This window comes from Drosophila biarmipes, chromosome X, assembly GCF_025231255.1.
Source record: "Drosophila biarmipes strain raj3 chromosome X, RU_DBia_V1.1, whole genome shotgun sequence".
In the NCBI taxonomy this organism is placed as follows: domain Eukaryota; kingdom Metazoa; phylum Arthropoda; class Insecta; order Diptera; family Drosophilidae; genus Drosophila; species Drosophila biarmipes.
This window is the reverse complement of record NC_066611.1, coordinates 9,233,664-9,258,617: the sequence shown is the minus strand read 5'-3', so window position 1 is coordinate 9,258,617 and position 24,954 is coordinate 9,233,664. Positions and strand designations below refer to the sequence as shown.

Genomic DNA, 24,954 nt, shown 5'->3' with positions numbered 1-24,954 from the left:
TAACAATATAATCGTAGACTATGCAAAAACTATTCCCATCAGAGCACAGAGCCATATTAGTTTGCTTGGCAAATGTGAAGAGTAAATAAATAGCTGGCCATAAATATTAAACGAAACATACACAAGGCCGGGAGGAAAGGCAGAGAAAGCTCTGACAAGCAAAATAGTACACAAAATTTAAATAACTATTTGTCACAATGAAGTGCAGAGCTTCGGAGCTGATTATATTTGTGCTGCTAATCTGTATGTGAAATAAAACTATTCTAACCTTTGGGGTAGGCGAAAGCCCTGTATGAGACTAGTAGAAAGAGGTTATCGTTAAATATCTTCGAGAGCGTAATGCTTTATGGAGTACTCTGAAGTGTTCCCTTTATGCGTGGCCACGGGGCGTATGCGTAATGCGGAACCTCAAATATCGCGCATACGCCCTGCGAGCCGCCGCGAGTGGAGGTGATCTAAACCAAATGGATTTAATTAGCATGCCGGCCTAAGATGGCGTCAAGCTATCTCCGCCGCCGTATGCCTTCCAATCAGGCATGCTAAATTCGCCACCAATTAAGATTCGATTTATCGATAAACCTGTGTTTTGGCAGTCCGCATTCTTGGCCCTTAGTTTATGGGCGGATCGCTTACAATGTATTTTGAATTGATAAATGTAATAATAGAAATCTGTGTGCGCGCAAGGTGGCATTTGAAAAATAATAAGTATTTGCTTCCACAGCTAATGAAATATGCAATCTTGGTACCAAAAAGTACTTGATACTGGGTTCTAGACCCACAAAAATATTAAATTTTCATGGATATTCGGCCAATGGCAATTGATTGCCAGAAATGACATATTAAATTAGAATTTAAATATTTATTTATTTTTTCCCAGTTACTCAGGGCGAGGGCCTTGGTTTTTTGAGGGGGGGTCGCCGTGCTTATTGTCTAGGTTAGGTTATCAACGGCCGCTGCTCAGGTCCGCTTGGAGCACAACATCGGCTTTCCTTGTTCCACAGCAGCTTTCGAGCGTCTTAACCCCTCTCTTTCCGGCGCCGCCGCTTAACCCGCCGTCGCCCACATTCCCGCGGCGAGCTTTTTCGCTTCTCTCGGCGACTCTACCGCTTCTGCTGGCCCGCTCGACGCTCGCCGCTCGGCGCTCAGCGCTCGGCGTTCGACGCTCCGCTAAACGACCGCTCTTAGACGCGACGTCAGCAAAAAATTTCATGAAAGCGACAAGGAAAACAAATTATAAAAAACCGTATAAATATGTTTACATATAAAAACTCGTAAAAATATAAAACAAAAAACGCCCCAGCAAATGGCCAGAATATTTGATTGTCTTTAAAAAATAACCAGACATCTCAAACGATATGGGGTTACACACACCGAGATAATTCAAAACAAATAACGCGACCCAAAACCTGTTCATATATATTTTATAATCTGCAAAAAATTGTGCCCAACAAGTGCCCATGTGTCTTGGAATGTTCGAAATTTGTCTCCACAACTTGTATGATTTCTATATTTAAATGTAGTAAGCCGCATCTGAAACACTTGCCGCTCTGCCGACGCAATTGAACTGCCAACATCAGCAGGCGACGTAGAAATTAATTATCGAACATAAAACAAAACAAAGCCCAAGACCAAAAAGTAACAGAGAAAATAATACGAATGGAGCACACGAAAATCATCATCATCATCGGCAACAGCAAAGAAAACCTTGAGAGCGCCGACAACAACAACCAAAAATTTGGAAAGAAAAAACCGAAAAACATTTTTATTGATCGGAACTCGGAACTGGTAAATCATTGAAAGATTGTTGCCAAAAAATGTCTGATGCTATGATGGGCTATTTATATTTACTTTTATTGTTATTACCATCCAAAGCCCACGTCTGTGTCTTTTTGTTTTATGCCGCGCACTCGGCCGGTTCAAGGGAGGCTAAGGCCCCTGCCCATATCACCCCCATATCATCTATATTCATCGCAATCCGTTGATCTCGAGCCGCAGATCTGGAGCTCGGCTATATCTATGCCTATCTCTCGGGACGCTCTGGGTACTCCGCAGTCGATAGACTCGGAGCTCGCGTTCTGGCTTCGGTTTTTTGTTTATTAAAAATTAAATAAACCGAAAAAAGAAACTGGAAATTCATTAATATGTTAATTTTTTTGTCTTGCCTCATTGATTGTGTCGCTTCGGCTTTGGCATGTGTGTGCTGGTGTTTGTGGCCGGGCGAGCGTTAATGTTGGCTAAGCAGATTTTCGGAGGATGACAAACACAGACAGTGGGAATGCTTTTCGTAAATCGAAACTTTTCCCAAGTCAACAAAAACGGAATCGTTCTCGGGTTTCGATCGCGCAAAAATGCGCGCACGCGCCGCTGATTTCAGCACAAAGATATAGGGGCTTTCTACATCATATCGTACAAAACTTAAGTTTATTAAAGCACCATCGTCAACAATAAAATCTTAAGTTCTGAACTGTTCACCACCATTCCAACTGAGTCTAAAACTACCTTCAGGACAGGGACATTCCACATCTACATATCATATAAAACTTAAGTTAATTAAAAAAAAAACTTCCATTATGAGCACTTTAGGTATTAAAAAATCCAAAAGCGGTTCAACGCCATTAGTACTCCAAAGTACTCAAAACTTATATACCTGATATTCCAACGTAGTCTGAAACTACCTTATATCATCACAAATATATACCTAATAATACACCATCATCAACAGAATAATCTTGAAGTTTGAGGTCCAACTTAAGTTTTACAAAAACCCAACAACGTTTCACCAACATCAGTACTCAAAGCCCAATCCCTACAAGGCTGATATTTCGACGTTATAACATAGGTACATAAATATTGGTAGTCTACAACTACCTGATTTCAAGAAACAATTTAATAATGCACCATCATCAACAGACTAATTTGTCAATCGGAGTGCCAATGTTAGTTCATCGGAAACCCAACAACGGTTCACCACCATTAGTACTCCAATACCGCAACCTTATAAGGCAAATATCTCAACAACAACATCGGAACTCAAATAAAGTATGCCAATACGGAACTCCAAACACACCAAGACTAGTTAAACACTAGGCTAACATTGGTTCTGTAGGACAACAACACACCAATGCTACACCACAGCCCTAGTACTCCAACCAGAGTTCTCCAACGTTTTTAAAACGTTTTTTCCCCAAAACTCGTATACTATAAGACGCAATGGAACATTTTAGGTAATACTATATTGTGTGATTTCATTAAGGTCACCGTCGTATACCTTCGCTTATAATAATTCTTCTCGACCGCGTTTAGGCTGTTGTTCCAAACTTTTTACACAAAAGCACAAGCACTGGCACACAACACACACCCGAAAAAAAAGCGCAGGGGCCGAGCGAAGTTTGTTTGTTGCTTGTTGTATTGCTGCTTTTTGTATTTTTATTTCATTTTTTTATATGGGGCTTTGGGGGGCACTGTTTGATATTCCAATTCCATTCGTTAGCGCGGCGCCATTTACGTTTCTCGAGCGTGTTCTTTGCATTTTAGCAGCGGCGGAGCCCACGGAAGAGGCAGGCCAAGAGAAGGAGACCGCTGGCGCTCACACGTACAGGGCCAACCAACACACGGACACGGCCACGGGTGAAAATAAAAAATAATAATAAATAAGAAACGGCAACGGCAACGGCAACAACGACGGCGACGGCGACGGCAGGCGAAGCGGCCAACGGCAAATGGCGGAGCAGCGAAACAGCTAAACGGCGACCAAGCGAACCGAGCGGCGGGCCAAGCGAGCGTCGCGGAGCGTCCGTCCGAACCGCTACAGAAACAAAAATTAATTACATATATTGAAATCACAAACTAAACTAATCAGCCAGACCAGCGGAGCAGCGGCGGCGGCAGAGCCCCGGCAGCGGAGAGCCGAGCGGCGAATCAGCTGCCCGAAAAGCTGCTGCCGACGCCGCTCGCTCCCGCTGCCCGACAATAAAAGCTTGGGCCGGAGCGAGCGAGCGGGACGGAGACAGAGCGCGGCGGCCAGCGGCGGCGGGAGCGAGCGAGAGGGCAGCAACAACCTGCGACGGAAAGCTGGCGAGACCTTGACTAAGGTTTCCGGCCGGGAAACCCTCGGCGAGTTCATGCTCACTCGGTGCACAGCGCGAAAAGTAGATTTGAAACAAATATTTTCGGAGAATTTTGGCAAGATTTTGAGACCTAACAAAAAGCGCCTAAAAGCAGACTAGGTAAACAGAAATACATATTTTGCATTACAAAAAACTATAGCATACTTCTGCGCTTCATCTATAAGTCATACATTAATATTAGCAACAATTATACACTTGGAGACTAAAAAATCATCTCAAGATCTGAAACTTTTACAAATAGCACCTAAAACTAGTCTTATAATAGTATAAATATTTATTTTACATTTGAAATATATTGTGGTATACATCTATGCACTATTTAAAGTAATACACTAAGATTGGCTGCGACATTTTCAAAACGATTATGGTTTATCATGTACTAAAAACCTTTCAAAGAATTGTACTATTCTCCAGAGAGGGCTATGCTTTGTAGGTATAGAAACTATAATATTACTTAAAAAATATAATGTGGAAAAAGATAGGAATATGCATAGGACATTAAATGGTAGAATAAATAAGAATTTTTTCTACCTATTGTGTCTTTAAAAGGTTTATTTTCTGTATATTGCTTTCTAGTGATTATTATTTAGGAATAAGACTGTTTAAAGGAAGCAATTTGTATATTTTAAGTATTTATATATTTCTATCTTCATAGAGACTCTTATGGCACTAATCAATCCACCACAGAAATAACAAATATTTATTTAAAGTGTAAAGGCCACTTAAAGTGTGCTATACTTTGCAAAGAAATATTGCTGCGTTGTTCATAGCATACTTTATTGCACCTCCTAAGCCCCTAGATATAAGTCCAGAGAAATGGGCCTTCCCGTATTTTCTCCCAGTGCACCCCGCCGAGAGAGACTTGGCGCTCGGCGCTCGCTCGCCTCCGCTCTCGGGGAGCTTTTTCTGGGGGCAGAGGCGCGACAGTGTGCCGCTGTTTAGTCTATGAACTTGACGCTGGCGTCTTACACAATGCTGCCTCTTCTAGCTGCTTCTCTACACCACCACACAGGCACCTAGGCACACACAGCCGGAGAGGCACTCACACACGCATACTTGGGGGGCACTCTCAAAAAAATAACACTCGCCAGCGAAACGAAACACTCTCGGTTGTTGTGTGGGAACAGGGATATATACGCAGCTATATCTTGGGCCCGATTAGTCGGGAGCTCGTCTCACTAACCTAGGAACTGGACACGGGCTGGAGCGCCTGGGAAACCTCGGCGGGAGACGGAGACTCAGACTCCGCCGCCATAAGACTAGGGACTACGGAGGCGCCACTTGGCCAAGATGGGCCGCTTCCACTGCAGCAACGGCCGATGCGGAGCGACGACGCGTCGTGGGACTTGGACAGATGCCGACCGACTGCCACCGACGAGGCCCGGTCCAAAGCCCCCGGTGGCCAAGACGTCGGCGGATGGGCGGACGGGCGGACGGACGGCGGCCAGGACGCTCGCTCAGACAGCTTTCGATGCGTTTTGGCGAGCGGAGCTTTTCACCCCCAATTTCCCCCATCCAGCGCCGCCCGCCACGCTTTTCCGAAGAGCAACAGTAACGCACAAGGAGTCCAAAGTGGCTGGGCAGACGGGGCGCATACGCAACATTCGAGACGAGCGATAAGTCGACAGCCGTCTCGCTCGCACTCACGCCTCCCGGCCACAGTCGCGGTCACCAGAGCAGGTCTCGCATAAAAATAGCACTGTTTAAAAAATTTTAACCAAAATTCTGTTTAATTTAGGGAACGAGTTTTTAAGTTTAACTTGTAAAAAAAATATAATTGCTCGGTTTTAAGCTTAAAACATAAATTATCTTTTTAGTTAAAATACGCTTATTTCAAAACTTTTTTTCAAATAAGTGTTTTAATCAAAAGATCCTGCTGCAGCGGTAACTATCCTGTTAAAATTGAAATTAAAAAATAAATAAATTACTCTTAACAATAATTTTTATTTAACCTAAATCAAAAAAAAAATGTAATTTTTAGGGATAATTCAACAGTTAGAAAAAATTGTGTGTTGTGAAGAACTTAAAACACTTTTTAAAATATATTCTGTAAAATAGATGAAAATATATTTCTTATTTTAGGCATATAAAAGGCATATAAAAATATATGAAAATTTAATAAAATGTTGGATTGATTTTAAAAAAAATTTATTTTGAAATGTTGAACACATACTATAAATATGCCAGTTGAAAAAATATTAATATTGATTTTAAAAAAAGCTCCCAGATAAGAGAAACAAATTTTAAAACCGGTGCTACCGGTGCCACCTCAGGTGTACATCTCGGCGCTTTGAGTTCCCTTCGGTTTATCTCGCGATAACACAATCAAAATAATAAACACAACAAAGCGCATCGCTCGACGGCTGGCGAAGTGGCAAGAAGGTGGAGTCGAGCCAATCTCAGCCTTCGATATGCAACTGCCCGAGTGATTCCCCGCGAAGCTGCGAGTGATAAAGTGGTGTAAATTTTTTCGGCACAATCAGACGTTTACCAGAATGGCGAATTTTTGAATATCAGTCATTTAATCGCCCAATCGAAGCCCGTTAGTGGGCCAATTGTGATAGGCCAGTACTGAAGCTGAATAAGATCTGTTGATCGGCGTATCAATTTTAATTACACTAGTTAAACTAAACCAGGTTGGGTAACAAAATACATTCACAGTACAAATTGTAGAAACAGTCGGGTGGCTAGTTGCGCAAGATGTCCAGCTCCTCGGGCAGAGCGTACATGCGCAGCTCCTTCTCGGTCATGAGGTCCTGCAGGAACGGCAGCTCGTTGGGCAGCACAGTGCCGCCCTCCATCAGCAGGGCCTTGTCCCAGGGACACTCGTCGATGGCCGTCAGCAGGACGTGCTTGCTGCGCTCGAAGCTGGTCCGCGTGTCGGACAGGCACTTCAGGTACAGGCGCCAGTAGATCGAGTTGCGGCGCAGCACGCGGTACTGCTCCGCCTCGATCTCCGAGCGGTTCTGGTTGGTCGCGAGAAAGGTCTCGAACATGCTGAGCAAGCGATTGCGCACCGCCGCCTGGATGTAGGGCTCTCTGGCGCCCAGGAGCGGATCCTCGTCGCCTGCATTCGCAAAGCGACTGTTGGCGGCAATGACCAAGTGCAGCAGGGACACAATGCCCGCCTTGGTGCGGATAAGGCGCGCGCGCTGCTTGTGCCACATCATCGTATGGAATCCGGCCCAAGTCTGGAGCATCATCATGTTGCGCGGGAACTCGTGGAGTCCGCGATCCACTAGCTGCTTCAGCAACACGTATCCGAGCGCCTGGCGATTGCTTCTCCTCTTCTCAAGGTACACTTTCTCCACCTCGCCAGGCGGGGGAATGGGCAACTGCAGCTGAAGGATCCTAATCTCCAAGACCTGCTCGCGGAGGAAGCGCCGCCGTTCGCTGACGTGTGCGGCCTCCGGCCCCAGTTGGTCCTGCAGCAACTCATCAAACGTGCTTTCCACCTCCGAGTAGCGATAGTCCAGCATGCCCAGCAAGCAGGTAGCGCGCAACAGGATGAGCAGTTTGTTGGGCAGGAAGTACTCCTCCAAGGGCATCTCAGCTGGCAGTGTGTCCAGGACTTTCACCTCCTCCTTCAACAGCTCCAGTCCTCTCTCCAGGCAAGCCTTAATTCCATTGGTTGTCCCTGCACCCACATGTTGGCCCGCAGACAGGCAGCTGAGCACTTGGACTGCCTCGTCCCTTCGACTCCGTTGTATCAGCATCTCGGCACAAACCAAATAGGCATGCATCAGGTCCGGACAAGTGAACTGGCTGCCCGACTCCGATTCGGCGGCGATGATCTTGCGAAATATGTCGAAGACCCGACTGTCATCATCGCCCTGCTCTAGGCCCTCGAACTCGCACATGGCCAACTCCGTGTAGAAACGCAGGACCCCTCGATTCTCCGGTAAACGCATCTGGTTGCGAATCCGATCGCGTGTCTCCTTCAAATGGGCCTTGGTCAGCTTGCCCATCAGTTTGTTCAGCACCACAAGGAGTCGCTGGAATCTCAGCCACAAGAGCAGGAACACCCGGCGCTTGCTCTCCTCCGCGCCGAAGGCTTCGCAGCATTTGAGCAGCAGCCCGCTGACGGTGGCCCCATACAGTTCGTGGCCCATAAAGTGCGGCATGAAGCTGGGCGTAACGCTCATCTCCTTGGCCAAGTTTATCAGAGCTGCGTGGAAGCCAACATTTCTGGATGAGGGCATGACATAGGAGTGTCTGTCGGCCAAGCCGGCGAACAGCATCTCAATGGCCTCGGACTCGCCGAACTCGTCGATGCAGGGATTGAGTTTGGCGGCCAGGCAGGAGCTGCGAACCAGGGGCATCTTCGTGTGCTGGACAATGAGGAGTAGCAGGTGCAAGCGATTCTCCGGCGACTTAAGGGCATGCGCGTAGGGCACAACGTCGTCGCTGTAGATGCATCGTTGGCTGTCCAGACCTCTCTCCACCTGATCCTCGGCCGAAGGCACCAACTGCGGATAGGGCAGATAGCAGTAGGCCTGCCGCAGTCGCTCCACTCGCGTCCAGATCTCCGGCATGGGCATTCCCGAATGCAGCACCAGCTCCTCGTACTCAATCAATAGTTTTTCGTTCGCAGTACAAGCCTCCAAGCAGTCCACAGTCAGTCCCGGGAAGTTCAACTCCATTGTCAGGCGGAGCAGGGCAAACATCTTGTTCATGTTGCCCGATTGGCGCAGGAACAGCACACAGTTGTGGAACAGCTTCAGCATGATGCGATCCGTGTCCACGGTGGCGAACTTCCGGCTGATCTCATCGGTGTGTCCCACCTGCATCCTGCGCATGCTGGTCTCGTAGATCCGGAGCACGGCCGGCACAGTGCAACGCGCCATGTTGCCCTGGGTGACCATGATTAGGGAAGTCCACAGGGTGTACTCGAATGGGTTCTTCTCCAGCATTTTCTCAAAGCGAGCAGCGACCTAACGAATTTGGAAACATTGATAAGTGAATTATAGAAAGTTTCCGACCTCCTGAATTTCATATTCCAACCTAACTAAAATATACAATCGAGACAAACGCATCTGAAATATTATCCCATCGGAGGTTTTCAATAATGTAAATGATTCAACAAACGAATCTCTAAGCTATATTTAAAAATCTTTTTACTAAAAATTTATAAAATTAAATATAAATAAATGAATTTGTTTCATATTTTCTCCTAAAACCGTTGAAATTAAAACAAAAAAGTAGTGCGAAGGAGATGGAGATATGCCTGCACCAAATCGGCTGTTTTCCACGTGGCACACTGGATTTATTTATAACTTTTTAACTAATGGTTCGATTTGAACAATTTTTGCAATTATATTATGGGCGCTAGACAGCTGTGGGCGTGAGTAAAGCAGACGAGAAAATCAGCAAAACCAACAAAGCTATAATATTGATAATAATTGTTCCACTTCTAGATACAATTATAATAATATGTGAATTGAATGATAATATTATTAACTGATACCACCTGCAAGAGTATTTATTTAGTAAATTCTGTATAATCCTACAATATTAATTTAGTTTTTGGTTTGTTTTGATTAGTTGGTGAAAAATGTTAAAGACTTTGAAAAAATATTGAAGATTATTTGTAGCTCTTCAAGATACAAAGATTAGTATTGAATGGATGCTTAAATTTTTTGACAAACTAAACTGTTTTCTTTTGCTGATATTTTATAGCGGTTAGTCGTAATTTTAAGAACACAATAAATTTGGAAACATTTTTTTTGCAGCTTTTAAAATTTCTATATACATATCAACCATAATAGTACGAATGTTGCTGAGAAATTTCGTGGCTTTATAGTTTTTTTTTTGAGAAATAGTTTCCTTATCGGTATAGTTTATAATAGTCCCTAGATTATGTTAATACAAACCGACCCAGTCTCAAATAAATAAATATATCCCCAAAATGCAAAGATGTGTTGAAGAATTACCTCGCTGGCCGGGTAGGTGGCGTTGGCTATGTCCGAGTAGAGCCGTAGGATGCGCTCGTTGGAGGGATGGTGCTCCAGGGCTGTTTCGAGGGTGCGAAGCTCCTCCTCCGCCACCGCCAGCCGGTTGGCCTTGTACACATTAAAATTGATGAGCCGCTGCAGCTGCAGCCAGTGGTCCAGCACCTGTGGTTGCTGCTGGGCGAGCGCCTTGGTCTGGATGAGCTGCTCCTGGATCCGGAGAGTAGGCTCTGAGGCGAGAGCATCGAAGTCCAGGGGTTTCCTGGTGTAGCGACTGCTCTTCGCGGAGGAGGACAACTTGGAGCGAGTCGCCGAATAGCGTGGATTAATGTGCGGATCCCGGAGACGGCTCATCCTGATTTTGTACAGTGGTTGTGCGGGTTTGGACAGAGTGGAAATGCTTCTGAGGGACGAGTTGCTCTTCTTGTCCACAAAGAACTCATCTCTGGCATCGAACTCCAGTGGCTTAGCCCTTGGCAGCTCCTCGGCCTCGGGGACTGGCTTATCCTCCTCCTCGGCGGAGGAGGATTCGTCGCTGGTCGTGACGGTGTCTGGATTCGGTTCCAAAGTGGCTGCAGCCCCCTCGGACATGGGTTTTGTGAGGTAGCTCTCGTTGTTTCGCCAATCCGCGCTTGTTGTTGCTGCCGCCTCCTCCGGCTCCTTGGCACTTACAGCCTCCGAGGACTGGCCACCGCCATAGGCGGGAAAAAGAGACATGCTCGGCAATAAGTTAACTTTTTTACGGAGATATTTGTTGTCTTATAGGCTTTGTTGTGTTTTGGCAGTTGATTCTGTGTCGGAGCCCTTGTCGTATTGTATTTGTATACAATTTAAATGGCACAACAGTGCACGAGGATACCAAAGTGAAGTATCAGAGTGTGGCTACTTTACAGGCATGTTTATAACGAATTAAATTAAATTAAATCAAAGTTTGTTTATGTTTTGTAGCCGGCAATCGATATCAGTATTTGGTCAGGCCTATCGGCAGAAACAGCTGTGCCGATAACGATTAACACTGGCATTGGGCAGTTAGCGAGCTCAGCAACCTGTCATAGCCGTGACCCCACTACGTTTAGTGAAGACACCTTTCTAGTTTTCAAATTTTTGGGGATTCCCCGCGCGTTGAGTAAAATGCAACAAATAAATAAATTTAACTGACTTTACCGTTTTAAACGCTCATGTTTTCTTTTGTGATTGATGCATCAAAAAAATTATACATTAAGAAGTACCAAAGATGTAGATGACACTTGTAACTATATATGTACATATGTATATGTCTAAGTCGTATTAAAGTTGCCTAATCAATTTGCAGTTAGGTTTACAAATAAAATTAGTGATATTCTTTTATTAATCATACCGCAAAAACCTGAGTTTACAAACTTTATGTAGGTCTTAAGGCAACCTATTCTTAGAACAATTTAATTTATCGAAATAATCTGCTCTCCGGCTTGGATAATTAAGTGAACTAAGTTCTATGAGCTCCTACTATATTTTCTTTTTCTTATAAATTTCAAATATTTTTTATTACTGGAAAAAGCGGAAATTAAAATCACTAATTTCCAGAGCTTAAGCAATGTCTCCACTTTTGGAGACCATCTAGCAACGTCAGCAACCATGCAGGGTCAGAGTTTGTGAGTTTTGAATTTTTCGACGTGACTAACACTTTCTAGGATATCCCGCCCACCCAAAAACCCCTAAAATACGAAGCTATATTCATATAGATGGGCGAGTAGCACCAAAAACGAAGTTATACGAAATACAACCACACATAAACGTACATAAGTATGTAAAATGAGCGGTGTTTACGTACAAAAAAACTGATAAATATCCCCCACATTTCGGACTGACCCATTAAAAGTAAATTATTCGCAATATATACTGATTCGTTTGAAACTCATTAGACCGAGCGCTTTAAGACTCCAGTATACGATTTCATTTGCCCGCGAAATAGTTTTTTTTTTTGGCGGTATTTTAGGTGTTGTTGCCAGTGAGTCGCAAATATTCCCAAAGCTGCGCAATATATGAACAAATACATATTGCTGGATTCCCAATTCGCATTTTATCATACAATATTCATATTTTTATTTATTTACCTAACTATTTTAAAACATACCTAGCTTTTAAAATAGTTTAAAGACTGATTGTAAACCTAACATAAAGACTGATTTAAGGCCTACAAATAGTTTACCATAAGGATGGCAAATAATATTATTCAATTATTTATAAAAATTAATTTCAAACATTTTTTTCAATATTTTAAATTAAATTATGCGATTAAAGCTAGACACTATTATATATAATGCAATGAATTATTTAATAAAAATTCGTAACGTAGTTTATTTTACTATTTGTAAACAGCTTTTCCCCCAAGTTAGCAAACTTCTCCTTGAATCGGTAAACAAACATGTGTTTGAAATCCACAGGACATATTTGTTTATAATTCGCTTAAAGCACTTACAACTGTGATCACAAAAATAAGTCAATCGTAGTCTTTTAAACAGTATATTCCAAACAAAACTACATAATTGATGATTACCTTGCTGGTAATATTTAATATTAATTAAATATAGTGAGCATAGAATTTTCAATCGAAAAATAGCTGACTTAATTGCGTGACCACGAGTGTACTGGATATGGCACACATGATATCAGGGAATAATAATGCTTAATGTCAATCGATTTGCAGCTTAAGCTTTATGCATATCTCGATAACGAATTCAAGGGGAGCGTGGCAGTGATTTTAGCTGGATATTTTTCCGCTCTCACGCAGCAGTGCTTCGCTTTTTTCATATTTTTCCATTTTATTTTATTTTTTATACACGTCCTTATACATTTTTTTGAACATCTCAAAGACGCTGTAAAATGCGCTCGTTTACACCTCAAGTGGCAATCATTTGCCATCGCCCCCAGTGACGTTATCGTGGGGTTTCCTTGGCCACCCCCCTGCCCTCCGCCCGTCGCTAATCACCAGCTGTGAGAAGGTCCTGGGAGAGAGGAGAGAGAGTGGAGAAAGCGGCGGAGAAAGCGGAGAAAGCGGGCAGAGAGGCGTTGACTGCTGCTGCTTCTGCTGCTGCTGTTGATGATGATGAAGTGCCAGCAATGTGACAGTTACAGGATGAGGCAGAAGCAGAGGCACAGACAGATACAGATACAATGGGGCGCTAGAGGGGCCGATGTGTGTGTGCGTGTGTGTGTGTGGGGCATAACAATGCCCTCCCACGCACACAGACACATTTGTAATAATGGGTAAACAACAACACAAACGGCAGCCCATGACAATGACAAGGCAAATAGCGAGGAAAACTTCGCAAATGTCAGCTGGCGGTTGTCTCTCATAACTCCCCCCTCGCCGCTGCTGGCTTTCCACCCCCTCGGAAAATTGAACAGTAATTACTTTAGGCTTTTCCCCAGCCGTGGTGGCAAGCAAAAAAAAAATGGGTGGGAAGAAAAACCCCGGCTAGAAGATTAAAAACAGGCATTAAAACGAAAACAAATCTGAGTCTAGCTTTAAAGTGCCAGACGGCCACAAAAGTTGCCAGCAGCAACTAGAAACCCGATGAGGGGCGTGGGCAGATCTGTCTAGCATCTATCCATGCACTTAAAAAAATATTTGTTGTACAAGAAAATCAATCACTAATCCCTTTATACCTCAAAGATGTAAGAACATGCTTTCAAAAATTATTTTTCGTAGGTTTAGATCACTTTAACTATAAATGAATGGTTATTACCCAATTATCATTTGCGCTTAAAAAAATTACATCAATTATAATTAATATAATACAAATACATTGTAGTAAATACAAAAGAAAAAATATTTAATAAAATATAAGTGTATTTGAGTCAGGAACTGTTCGTTACTTAAATCGATTTTACATGTAGAAACAACTCTTCATACTCCTTTTATCTTAACATTTTGTAAAGGTTTTTTTATTAAATTAAAACTACTTCTTTATATTAATTTAAACTAAACTAAAATATTATTATATTATGTACTGAGTAACTTGTTTCTTATTATATTTTTAGCATTTTTTTTAATTAATAACCTTTATGTTAATTTTTTTCTTTTTTTATTGTGTAGGGGTGAGTTTATATGTATATCGCTTTATATTTACAGCTACTAAACTGTAATCGGGGCCACACACCGGAAGTTGAAATGACTTGAAAATTTATTGCATTTGCTGCACAGCGTCGACAACGACAACAGTGTTGTTGCTGCTGCTGCTGCCGCTGGTGTTGCTGATGCTGCTGCTGCTGCTGCTGATGTTGCTGCTGTGCATTCAGCAGGCGAACGCTTGGCTGCCTTTGGTGTTCCCATCGCCATCGTCAACGAAACGGAAGTGGCGCGGCAGTCAATTGGGAGGACAGGCCAGGACATGGCCGGAGGCACTGCCAGCTGCAGGGGGGCTCGGGTGTGGGGCACACCCCTTTCCGAAGGGGGGCGGGGGCTGGCTCCAGAGGCGGCGATGGCGAAATTGAATAAGCCCACAGAACCCGATCCCCAGAGCTGAAGCAGGAATCCGGAACTGGAACCCACTATATCACTGAGCAAAAAGTTGGACTGTGATAAAGAAAGAAATTGGGGCGACATAGTTCTATTAGAAAATAAAGATTTCATTACTGAAAAACCAATTTTTAAACTTGGAAAGAGCTATTGGAATAATAATTTTAAATCCTAAATTGAAATAAAACTTACAAAAATAGCAACCAATTTAGAAAAAAATCTTAAAATTATCAAAAAATGTTATTTTCTATTATTTTTTATTTTAAATATAAAAAATGTTTTATGCAATATGAGAATAATGTTGCTCATTTATTTTTTAAAGATTTTAAGATGGTATACTAAATACGGCAGTTTTTTTGTATAAAAATTTTTTAAATTATAATTAAATATAAATTTACTACTAACAAATAATTTGTAGTTTTTTCTTATATCCTATTCATAAAATATAACTTAAGTTCTATGCCAAAAGAGGTACAAATAACCTTCAAGTCTTCGCCTGCAATGTTTGCTTTATTTTGAAAACAACTCAGTTGCGTTGACATCAGTTAAGTGAATTCTCTTTCCCCAAGCGCCGATGCAATACCCAAACTCATCCTTATTCCGGTCGACACAAATTTACGGCGATTTTTCCGTCACTGGCAGGACATTTTGCGCCAGGCATTCCCCGGAATTGGCTGCTCCTGGGCCAAATGTCTCAAGTCGGGGCTGTCGGAGAATCCGGGACTGAGCGAGTGCATCCATCCTGTGCGCAGTTTACTGCTCATAAAAATCCATTAAATTATTCAAATTGCATAGGAAAAACTGTTTTTGTCCGGGCTTTTTGGCGATGACGTTGGCACACAGGCGGAGATTTCCCCGGCTCGGATTTTCCGCTGTACAGGTTGCCTTGGACAGGTTTTGTGTTTGATTTCAAGCCATTTCTCTCTAACTCTCGCTATCTTTTTCTGCCTTTTTTGTTGGTGTTTTTCCGCGTTGACTGCTTAAAATAAAAGACAGCCGGCGGTTGCAGCCGAAGCGGTCGGAGTGTGGGGTGTGGGGTGTGGGCACATGGATGCGGATAGGGATGGAGCCCAGTGAGGCATGCAGCGGAAAACAACAACGACGGCTGCCACAAGGAGCGGGCGGAGCGGGAGGATCGGTGGGATTGGCAGGCTGGGAGGAGCACACATGCATCCACTTGACTGCCAGCTTAGGCCATACCACATCAGTTCCAGACCAGACCCTGGTCATGCACTCTAAAAATAAAAATGGGTTTCTTTTTAATAATTTCTCGGATGGCATTTTAACTTTGTTTAATAAACAAAGCATTAGAGATGGATAAATACATTTTTAATAATATTTTTATGTTCCAAAGGCTTTTTATTACAGGGTTATGTTCTTAAAGATGGTCTTTAAGGTGTTATAAAACCTTTTTTTCTTAAATATTTTAACTTTATAAAAGAAATAAAATGTATTATTGTTAAATTGAACTTTAAATTTCAACTAATCAAAAATATCCAGTACAGATTTATTTATTTATTATTTAATAAATATTAAAAAAATGTATTAAATTGTATAGGCTTACCTTTTTATACATTTTATTATCCGTGTAGGCCAAAACCAGAGTCAAACTCCAGCTCAGACTCAGAGTCAGACCGACCAAACCAGATCCGACCGGGCTAAACCAGAATAGCGCAGGTCAGGATGCCGGCGAGTAGGACAGGATGCGGGGCAGGACCAAGGAGGACGGACAGGAGCAGGAGCAGGAGCAGAGGAGCTGCCATCGGCTGCACACTAAAATGTAGGCGGCTTGCGGCTTCTCCACGTATGGGCGGATATTTTGGGGCGGTAGCACCATGGAAAATGGGCGGAAAAATGCCGGGAAAATCTCGCTGAGCTTTAGTGCCTTGGGAAATGAAAATCAACCAGGGTTTCGGCTTAGGATTTCGCTGTTTATTGGTTCGGTTTAATCAAGATAGAAAATGTTTAGCATGGGCTTACTTTAGTTATTTAATGAGCTTAAATTTACATAAGTTAGCTTCACATGGAGTGACTTAAAAAATTGGTATAATATATTAAGCTTATGTTTCTCGTTGGGTGTAAAGTTTTTATAATTTTAAATTTTGTCTAATCACTTAATATAGCAAATAGCTTAAAACAGCAAAGGAACACTAGGTTTTTAAAATCTCTTTTAAATGTGCCTGAAAGTATGCTATAAGATATTTACTTTTCGGTTATCGGTTTTTAGTGCATACTTTCACACACTTTCATAGGTTATTTCAAGCCCTGGTGGTTTCCGCGTGCCCTTTATCGCACTAAAAAATAAACATCGCCCACAATTCAGACCCACTGTGCCAGGTGTAGGATGTGCGCTACCTGTGTGCCGGCTTTGTGTGTGTTTTTCTGGTGTGTGTGCTTGGCATTCTATTCACAGTCTGGTTAGCCCAGCGGCATATCTAATTATTTGCCCACAGAGTCATCAGCAAAACGCTCCGCTCCTGCTCCTGCTCCGGCTCCTCCTGTTCCTCCGGCTCCTCCTGCTCCTTCACTCGGGCCCTTTGTGCGGCCTCATTATGCTGGAAAATATAGAAAACGGATTTCGTAGTTTGCCATCAGAGCTGCGGCTGCACACAGCCAAATATAAAATTTTTAGTAATTACATATTTGCACTGTTATTACCTGCATCAAAAACCCGCCCATGCCCCGGTCCGCATTTTGTTCTTTATTTATCTGTTGGAGGCGCTCTTTTGCATTACATAATTACGCGAATGTGAATATAAAAGTGCGTAATGGATGCGGGTCGGCCTGGGGGGTCAGGGGTGATTCTGGGCTGTTTGGGAGGCTGGCAGAAGTGCTTTCAAGGGCAGAAGCCCGACCAGAAGCGCAGCATATGGCGGTGTTCATGTGTTCATGCCCATGTTGAATGTTAAATGTTGAATGCAAAGGCGAAAAACCAACACGATGTCGACTGTCTCGGGGGAGGGGTTTAAAAAAATGATACAGGGATGGTGGTTTTTGGGTGAAAAAGCATCTGTGTACTCCCGTCTTCGGCAAGATTAGCAGGCTAAGGGGACAGGCTGGGGATACGCTGCGAAAAAACAGCTGGCCCTAAGGAAGTAGACTTTAATAAGGCTTTTCAAGGGGAGAAAGGCACGTAGCAAAGATTTCTTACAAATCTCAAGTAACACTGTGCCACATTAAAAGTATTATCCGATGGGAGCTCTTTTGGCTTTGCTGTGCCATGTTAAAAGTGTCGCAGAAATACTTCTCTACAAAACAACTCAATCGTTGGGAAAAAGCTTACACTTTACACTTGATAAGTTACTTAACTAAATAATAAAAAATCAATTTATTTAAAATAATTTTTGGATATCTCTTTGCGCATTTTAAAAGTAATAATTTACCATGTTAATTCAATGATTTAGACAGCTATTAATATTTAAAAATCTGTTCGTTTTTATCTTTGTCGATTATAAAAAAGTAATAATATAAAAATCATTAATTAATAATATTTGAATTTATGGAAGCTAAGGCTGAAAATATTAGTATTTTATAATGTTTATTTTGAAAATAGTTTTTAAATTATCAGGTGAATTACATACTTGTTCTATATATTATTATAAATAAAAAAGGGGAAAGGGTTTCAGTACTAATATGCAGTATTCCGAAATTGGGAATGGATATTGGTGGAAATTGGGCCAACCCTAGTTAAAGATTAGATATGCAGGTTGAACGGTCGCCCTGGACACAACCCTTTTCCCTGCCTTAAGTAGGGCGACATGGGCACACATGTGATGCTCATATCAACCTGGTCGAAAAGCGGCTCCGGAAGGCGAGTGGCAGCAGCGTCGATAAAAGACCAATCTAACCGCTGCCCGGAGCAACGATTCGTTTCGACTCGGCTCGAAAAGTAGGCAGCGCCATTTGAAAAGCCGGCGAAATCGACAATTTCAATGTAGGCACGACCGTCCTGCATCCACGCCACACCAATGTCCATACCCTTCGGGGATCCGGGGCAGGGGAGATGGGGCTGTGGCAGGGACGATTCACTGGTCAGGTGGGTCAGTGGTCATGTCATCGTCCTGTCGCTGTTTGGCTTGTGACACGTGGATTGCCGAGAGATTTTGTTGCCGTTCTCCTTGTTAGCCCTTTGCACTCCTCTGTTTTTTTTTTCACGTAGCATTCGTTAAGCATTCACTTTCACCCTTTGCCACCGCTCTGTCTTTCGGGATTACACGTGCTATCCTCATCAGAGAGCCTTAATTATAATATTAGCAATGTGAGGTGTAAAGCCCTAAATTGTAAAAATGTGGTTACTTTGCAGGTCAGTGTTAAAATCAGAGAGCTGAAGATAAAAAAATACAAAAGAGTTTGCAAAGGTGTCTAAGAGTAGTCAACAAAATAATTAAGCCTAAAAGTATGCTATATTTTTTTAAAATAAGTTGGTACGGTGGATTCGAACGACTACCATTTTTCAATTGCATACTTTTAGACTGCTTATGAGTGATTTTATAATTTTAGTGAATTCTGTGACCCTGTGGTGGACCCTGTTTTTTAAGTATTTTTTAATATCTTCTTTTAGTTGTTGTGAAGCCACATTTAAGTGCTTCACAGATAAATTACCCTTTTCAACTCCGAATTAAATAGTCAAGGTGTCAGTTGGCCAGGCTTTAATGTGCGTTTCAAATAAATTAATAAACGTGCGAGTGTTTGTGAGCTTGTATATGGAATTACATAAATATAAATGCGGCTGGAAAATGGCCAAAAGTGTCATTTGGTATTTGCAGATATGCATTTGACACCAACACTAGAAGCAGGTCGACTGGCAAATTCCCTTAATTGGATATTAAACACTGTGTTTTAATGCTGCATTTACAACTGAACTTAATCCTTTTATGTTAAATCCGATGGCAACTTCTCCCTATTGAATAACTCATTTATATCTCATTTACGTAACTCCTTTCGCAGTCGAGTGTCGCGAAACCTCCTTTCATCGCATTACGAAAAAATTCCAATGCGCAATTGTCAAGTGTCTGTTGTAATTAATAGCGAGCAGTTGCGAATGCAATAAATAATCGATACACACTTAATTCCCCACCTCTTATTCCCATTTTTTTTTATATACTTGCAGCACGTTGCCTTGACTCGATTTTAATTAATTTTTTATGAACTGCGTGTGTATATTGGTTAGTTGTAAATATATATTCGCCGGGCCAGCTTCCCGTTTGCCGTCTCCTTTGTTGGGGAATTTCCCCGAAAGGAGCACAAAAGCAGCCGAATGATGAATGACTGCCAAATGAACATGTTTGAGTGGAAAGTCGGCCGAGATGAGCCAAAAGATAGAGTCGGAAATGTACAATATAATCGAAACGGTTTCGGGCGAGGTACGCAGTCCGTAGAAAGGAAACGGGGTCGTGGGTTAAAAGAGGTATTTTCCAATTTCAGTTGCAGCGCACAGCGGCGGTGCAGTGAATTGAAATTCATTTATTTGCTCACACCAAACATTTCCACTTTCCATTGAGACTTGGTTTTCAATATTACATTTTTACGGTGCACACAGCAAATATTAAAAATTCTTTGAACAAAATTATCTGTTTGCATGTTAAATATGAAGGGACTTTATTGTGCTGCCAAAGTGAGACTAAATAATAGTGATTTACAAAATTTGAGTAGCCAGCTAAAAAATAAATATTGTATTGTAAATTAGGGTAACAGACCACATTTAATTCGGATATCCTTGAATAAATGCTGCTCCACTGTACGTGATTATTGATGGCAGCTCGCCTGACAGCCAACCGAGGGGAACAAAGGACCAAGTTTCGGGTTACCTGTACCAGGGATTAGGCATCTGTCTCAGTCCCATCATCAGTCTCCAGTCTCCTGCGCCATCGCCATCGTCGGGCCCAGTGCTTCAGCTCGTCAGTTCCTGTTGCGAAGCTGTATATGTCTCATCTTCCAGCTGTCATTCGCTCACTCACTCACCGAGAATTGATGGCATTTGCCAAAAATACTGATGACACGCACACCCACCCAACCGCACACACACACAGCCACACTTTTGCAGGAGAGAACTTTTGTTGCATACTTAGTAGGGCAGGACAATGCGCCACTGATTGAATTGCATGTAAATTAACTTGCTGATCCGATTAGGGCCGAGACGGGCCAACAACAAAAATAATATCCAATGCAGAGGAGAACTATTTACATGGTGAGAAAATATAGTAAATTTGAATTCTTTTATTTTCCTTATTATAGTGCTAAGTCATCTAAGGTAAAGAGACAAAAATATAAATTAAATTAGATCCATACGATATTTGTTAAGTATTTTTCTTGTTTTACATAATTAAATATTCGATTGGATTTTTTTAAGTTAAAAATTCGTATTTTCTAATTTTCCCAATCTTTGAACTCCGCTCAATAATTTTTTAAATGCTATTTAAATACAGTTTTGGTTTATGTTTATTGTTGTCATATTTTGTCATATTTTATTGGGTAATTTAATTAACTTAATACATATTGGCCAACTTTTATTATTTTTATTTAAGTTATTTTTGTTAAATGAAATTTGGTTAATGTATAGGCAGTTTTATTTACTATTAATATTTATTTGCAATAGTTATTGTTGACTGGTTAATATGTTCATTTTAATTTGATTAATATATTAATATTTTCCTATTGATCAAAATGAAAGACGTTTCTTTATTGGAGAAACTTATTTAAAAACTACATATTTCCTTGAATTTTACTTAATTAATTGAACTTATTTAATGACATATTTGTGAATATCTCTCCCCTTTTCCCTCTGTGTTAGGCTAAAAAACCGCATGAACAGCCAGCAGGTAAATGGCGAACGAACTCTCACACAGGCCAGGATACGCATGAAGAAGCTAAGTACACACACACACACACACGCTCAGATTTGTGGCAGTTGCACACGGATACACACCCACACATGGCCGCTGCGGGCAATTTCATTTGCCGCTCAGCTCTCACACAATTGAAATTTTTGTTGCATACTTTCAAGCAATTTGTTTGCAACTCAAGTTGCCCAAAAAAGAGTCTAAAAAATCAAAAAAAGAAAGCGGAGAAAAAAACACATCCCGCTTGGCTCTTCACTAAGGCTACCCACATTTCTGCCCCCACTCGTCCATTCCGAAAAACTTGGACTCGATTTATTTTGATGCACTTTTTATTTTTTTCTATGCCACCAAGCTTGGCAGGGATTCCTTTTTTCCTTTTGGGGGATTGGGAAAAACTTGTGCATACTTTTCGTGGCATATTTTCATTCTGCTCCTTGTTCGTTATGAAAGCCGAGCTTGGTTCAAAGAGCTGCGACCACAATTTGGCTCTATCCACCGACTGCCATTCACCCTTCAGTGTTTTCCAGTTTTTCCCGCCCCCTGCCCCAGCCCATTTAAATCGGTGGGGCTATCTCTTGACCAACACCGCCGCCCGCCCACCCCTCGAAAAAAAACAAGAAAGAAAAAAGAAAACGAAAATAGCCCCGAAGAGAAAGCGGGAAAAGTGTAGACGAACTTATTTATTTTCATACTTAGAGCTTTGGTTTTGGCTTTGGTTTTCGCCTTTGAGGATCTGGGCGAAAAATACGCGGAATGCGCAAAGGAAAAATAAAGGGCGGGAAAAAGCCGGCTGAAAATATTTAATTAAAAACAAGCCAAGAAAATCTTTTGGCAGTGGCTCACGTTTAATATAAATCATATATATATAAAACCGTGGCGAATCGGCGAATCGATGGGGAGTGTCGCACATACTATATTATTTATGCACATAACAATGTGGATTCTGGCTGATTCATTAACATAATCGCCAATTCATAATCCGGCAAGGACTTGCAGGGATAATAAAAGACAAGGGCGCAAAAAGAACGAAGGCTTCTGCGAAATTTAATGAAATGTGTCGTAGTCGTTTGGGGATTCCCACAGCCAGTCAACTTCTCCAATCCATTTTCAATCTTCTCCCACACATCGAGACATCCTTTGCCGGCGGTGGGTGGCAGGCCCCGCCCCCAGGACCACCCACGTTCGCCCACTCAGAGCCAGGAATTGACTTTAATGGCGCTTCGACGCTGTCAAACATTTGGGGCCACAGCCGAAAATGCTGGAGAGAGCTCTTCGACTTGACTTTTTATTAAAAGCACTGGACAAAGTTCAGTGTTGGGCAAATAAATTGAGAGTTACATCTAATAGAAAACATATAAATATTCCAAGAGATGTTTTTGCACCCCCTCGTTACTTTGGCAATGGTCTATGGAAATGTTGCAGAAAAGAGAAGGGGACGATATAGCTTCGAAAATTTGAATACCTTTGCTGATGTCTTTGGGTAATAAGATTAGATAATAATAATGATTAGATGATTAGATCATCATAATAATTTATAATTAGGGTTCTCATAAAATAGTACATCAAATTGAAAGGGTCTTATAAAAAAGATAGCTATTTTTTAATTAAAAAATCAAACATATAGCATGCTTTCCTATTAAATTAAACCTATTATGATAGCACTATCACTACAATCGACGGATTTATGATTTTAGGAATTTCGATTTTAATTTTAGTTGATATTTTTGGTATTGTAGTACAAATAATTAAGTATTTTTAGGTAGGTAAAAAGGAACAGAGCGGTGTTTTATTTATAAATGTTCATCGTTGAACTTATTGCCTTATAATTTGCATAGATTTTTTTGTATAAGCAGCCATTTTAAATTTAATTTTAATTAATTTAATTGTCTTGAAAATGTATTCTTAACTAAATTAATATTGGCATTTCTTTTGCTTTGGTAATTTATCGATTAAATCGATAGTGTGCCCACTGGCTTATCGATAGCCAAAAACATCGATGGTGTCTATTATCAATGTATTTTCAGCCACATTTAAAAAGCTTTACCTAAAAACAGTCTAGGTTGCAAGTTAAGTGCTGAAAACCAACCTGAAAGGCCACATGCTGAATATGTATAAATGCTGATAAACATAGCTTTTTTGCGAGATTACCTTTTGTCGTCCTTCCGAATCATTTCATCCACTTCAATTGCTTATTCTGGATTCACTCAATCCGAAGGTTCGCCCGAGGAGACTCTACCTCTATGTTCACCTCCGGCTGCATCAATTATACAGATTGCGTGCATATATACCCGTACATTCGGAAGGGAATGGAGTAGTTAGGCGGACGATGTCGAAGGCAGATAGTGGCTGTTAGCTCCGGGATATAGTCGCATAATCAGTGCCAAATGCTCTGGACACAGATGCGGACATTTGGACATTCGGACAACTCATGAAATTCATGAAGAAGCCCCCCGAAATCCGAATGAACTTTGGCTGCCTTCCCTCGGCTTACGGTACATTAGAGCCCTGGCCAATCTGGCATTTTCGCCCGGAGAACTCAACCTCACCCCACTTGGATTTTCACACTTCACGCAGGCAAATATTCGGGGCAAATGAGATGGAATTGTTTCGTTGTCTCGGGCATTTTCATGGCTTGATTTTCATTTTGTAGTTAACAAATTCATAAAACGAATTCCTTGTCCGTGTTTTCATCCCATGGCTTCGCTTCCGAGCGGCTGACCGCACCGAACTCATTTCCCAGTCAGAAATTACAGGGGCGCAAAGGAGAAAAATCTGAAAAATAGGCAGGGTGCCTGTTACACCCACCCCCCAAAAAAAAGGGAGTAAAATGCGGTGCCACCGAAGCGGGAACCTCGGAACCTTTCCCAAATATTATGCAGGTTTTATCCCATTTCTCCCTCCTCCCTCCAGCACACGAAAATGGTTTAGCCAAACAAACAACACAAAAAATGGCAAAAAGAAGACAAACAAAAAATGGTGACAGCGGTGATAACATACACACTCCCGAAAAAAGCGCACAAAAAATGTGAGAACACAGGAAAAAAGAAATAAACCATTTTGCATTGGAGAAACAATGTGCTGGAATCTCCTTTTTTCTGCGGGAGTGCAGAGTGCGTGAAGAACTCGAACGGAAATACAAACGAGTTGAATGCCCTCTTTCTTCCAAGATTCCAGGCCCCATCCGGTTCTCCTTTCCCTGCTCAGCTGATCCCGATTGAAATTGACTTGATTCAATCACCGCACTCAAATCGAGCAGAGCTAAGAATGTTATTCCCCAACAAAATGCAATTATGGATGTGCAAAGGGGCAATAAAATTTGATTAGAAAACGGTTATGCAATAGAAACAGGTGCTAACAATTTGGTGATAATTGAAAAGTTAGGGAGGCTAGGAAAAACTGAAGTTTGTTATATCCTAAGGATATTTATACAAATAACAGAAATAAATATTCAGTAAATATATTTAAAATAAATGTTCTTTAAGGATATCAAAAGTAAATGTTCTTTATTCTGTAAGAATATTAAAAAAATATATCCT

The 24,954-nt window shown here is 41.7% G+C and overlaps 3 protein-coding genes across 3 annotated transcripts in view; 1 reads left to right on the top strand and 2 right to left on the bottom strand.

The window, feature by feature from the left end:
- Positions 1–3,825, bottom strand: part of LOC108026161 (uncharacterized) — a 36,149-nt gene extending 32,324 nt beyond the window's left edge. Inside the window, exon 1 of the mRNA XM_050888334.1 lies at positions 3,269–3,825. The gene's annotated coding sequence lies outside the window, so the exon portion shown is untranslated. The remainder of the gene's footprint in view (positions 1–3,268) is intronic.
- On the top strand, positions 1,376–2,300 carry LOC127010920 (uncharacterized). Its single transcript, XM_050886762.1, has 2 exons — positions 1,376–1,785; positions 1,873–2,300. The coding sequence occupies exons 1-2, from the start codon at positions 1,657–1,659 to the stop codon at positions 2,098–2,100; spliced, it is 357 nt and encodes a 118-aa protein (XP_050742719.1). The 5' UTR covers positions 1,376–1,656; the 3' UTR covers positions 2,101–2,300.
- Positions 3,826–6,709: 2,884 nt separating the features above from the next.
- Positions 6,710–11,039, bottom strand: LOC108026150 (nuclear exosome regulator NRDE2). The gene is made up of 2 exons (XM_017096887.3): positions 10,061–11,039; positions 6,710–9,061 (listed from the first exon to the last, which is right to left on the bottom strand). The coding sequence occupies exons 1-2, from the start codon at positions 10,793–10,795 to the stop codon at positions 6,815–6,817; spliced, it is 2,982 nt and encodes a 993-aa protein (XP_016952376.1). The 5' UTR covers positions 10,796–11,039; the 3' UTR covers positions 6,710–6,814.
- Positions 11,040–24,954: the final 13,915 nt, after the last annotated feature.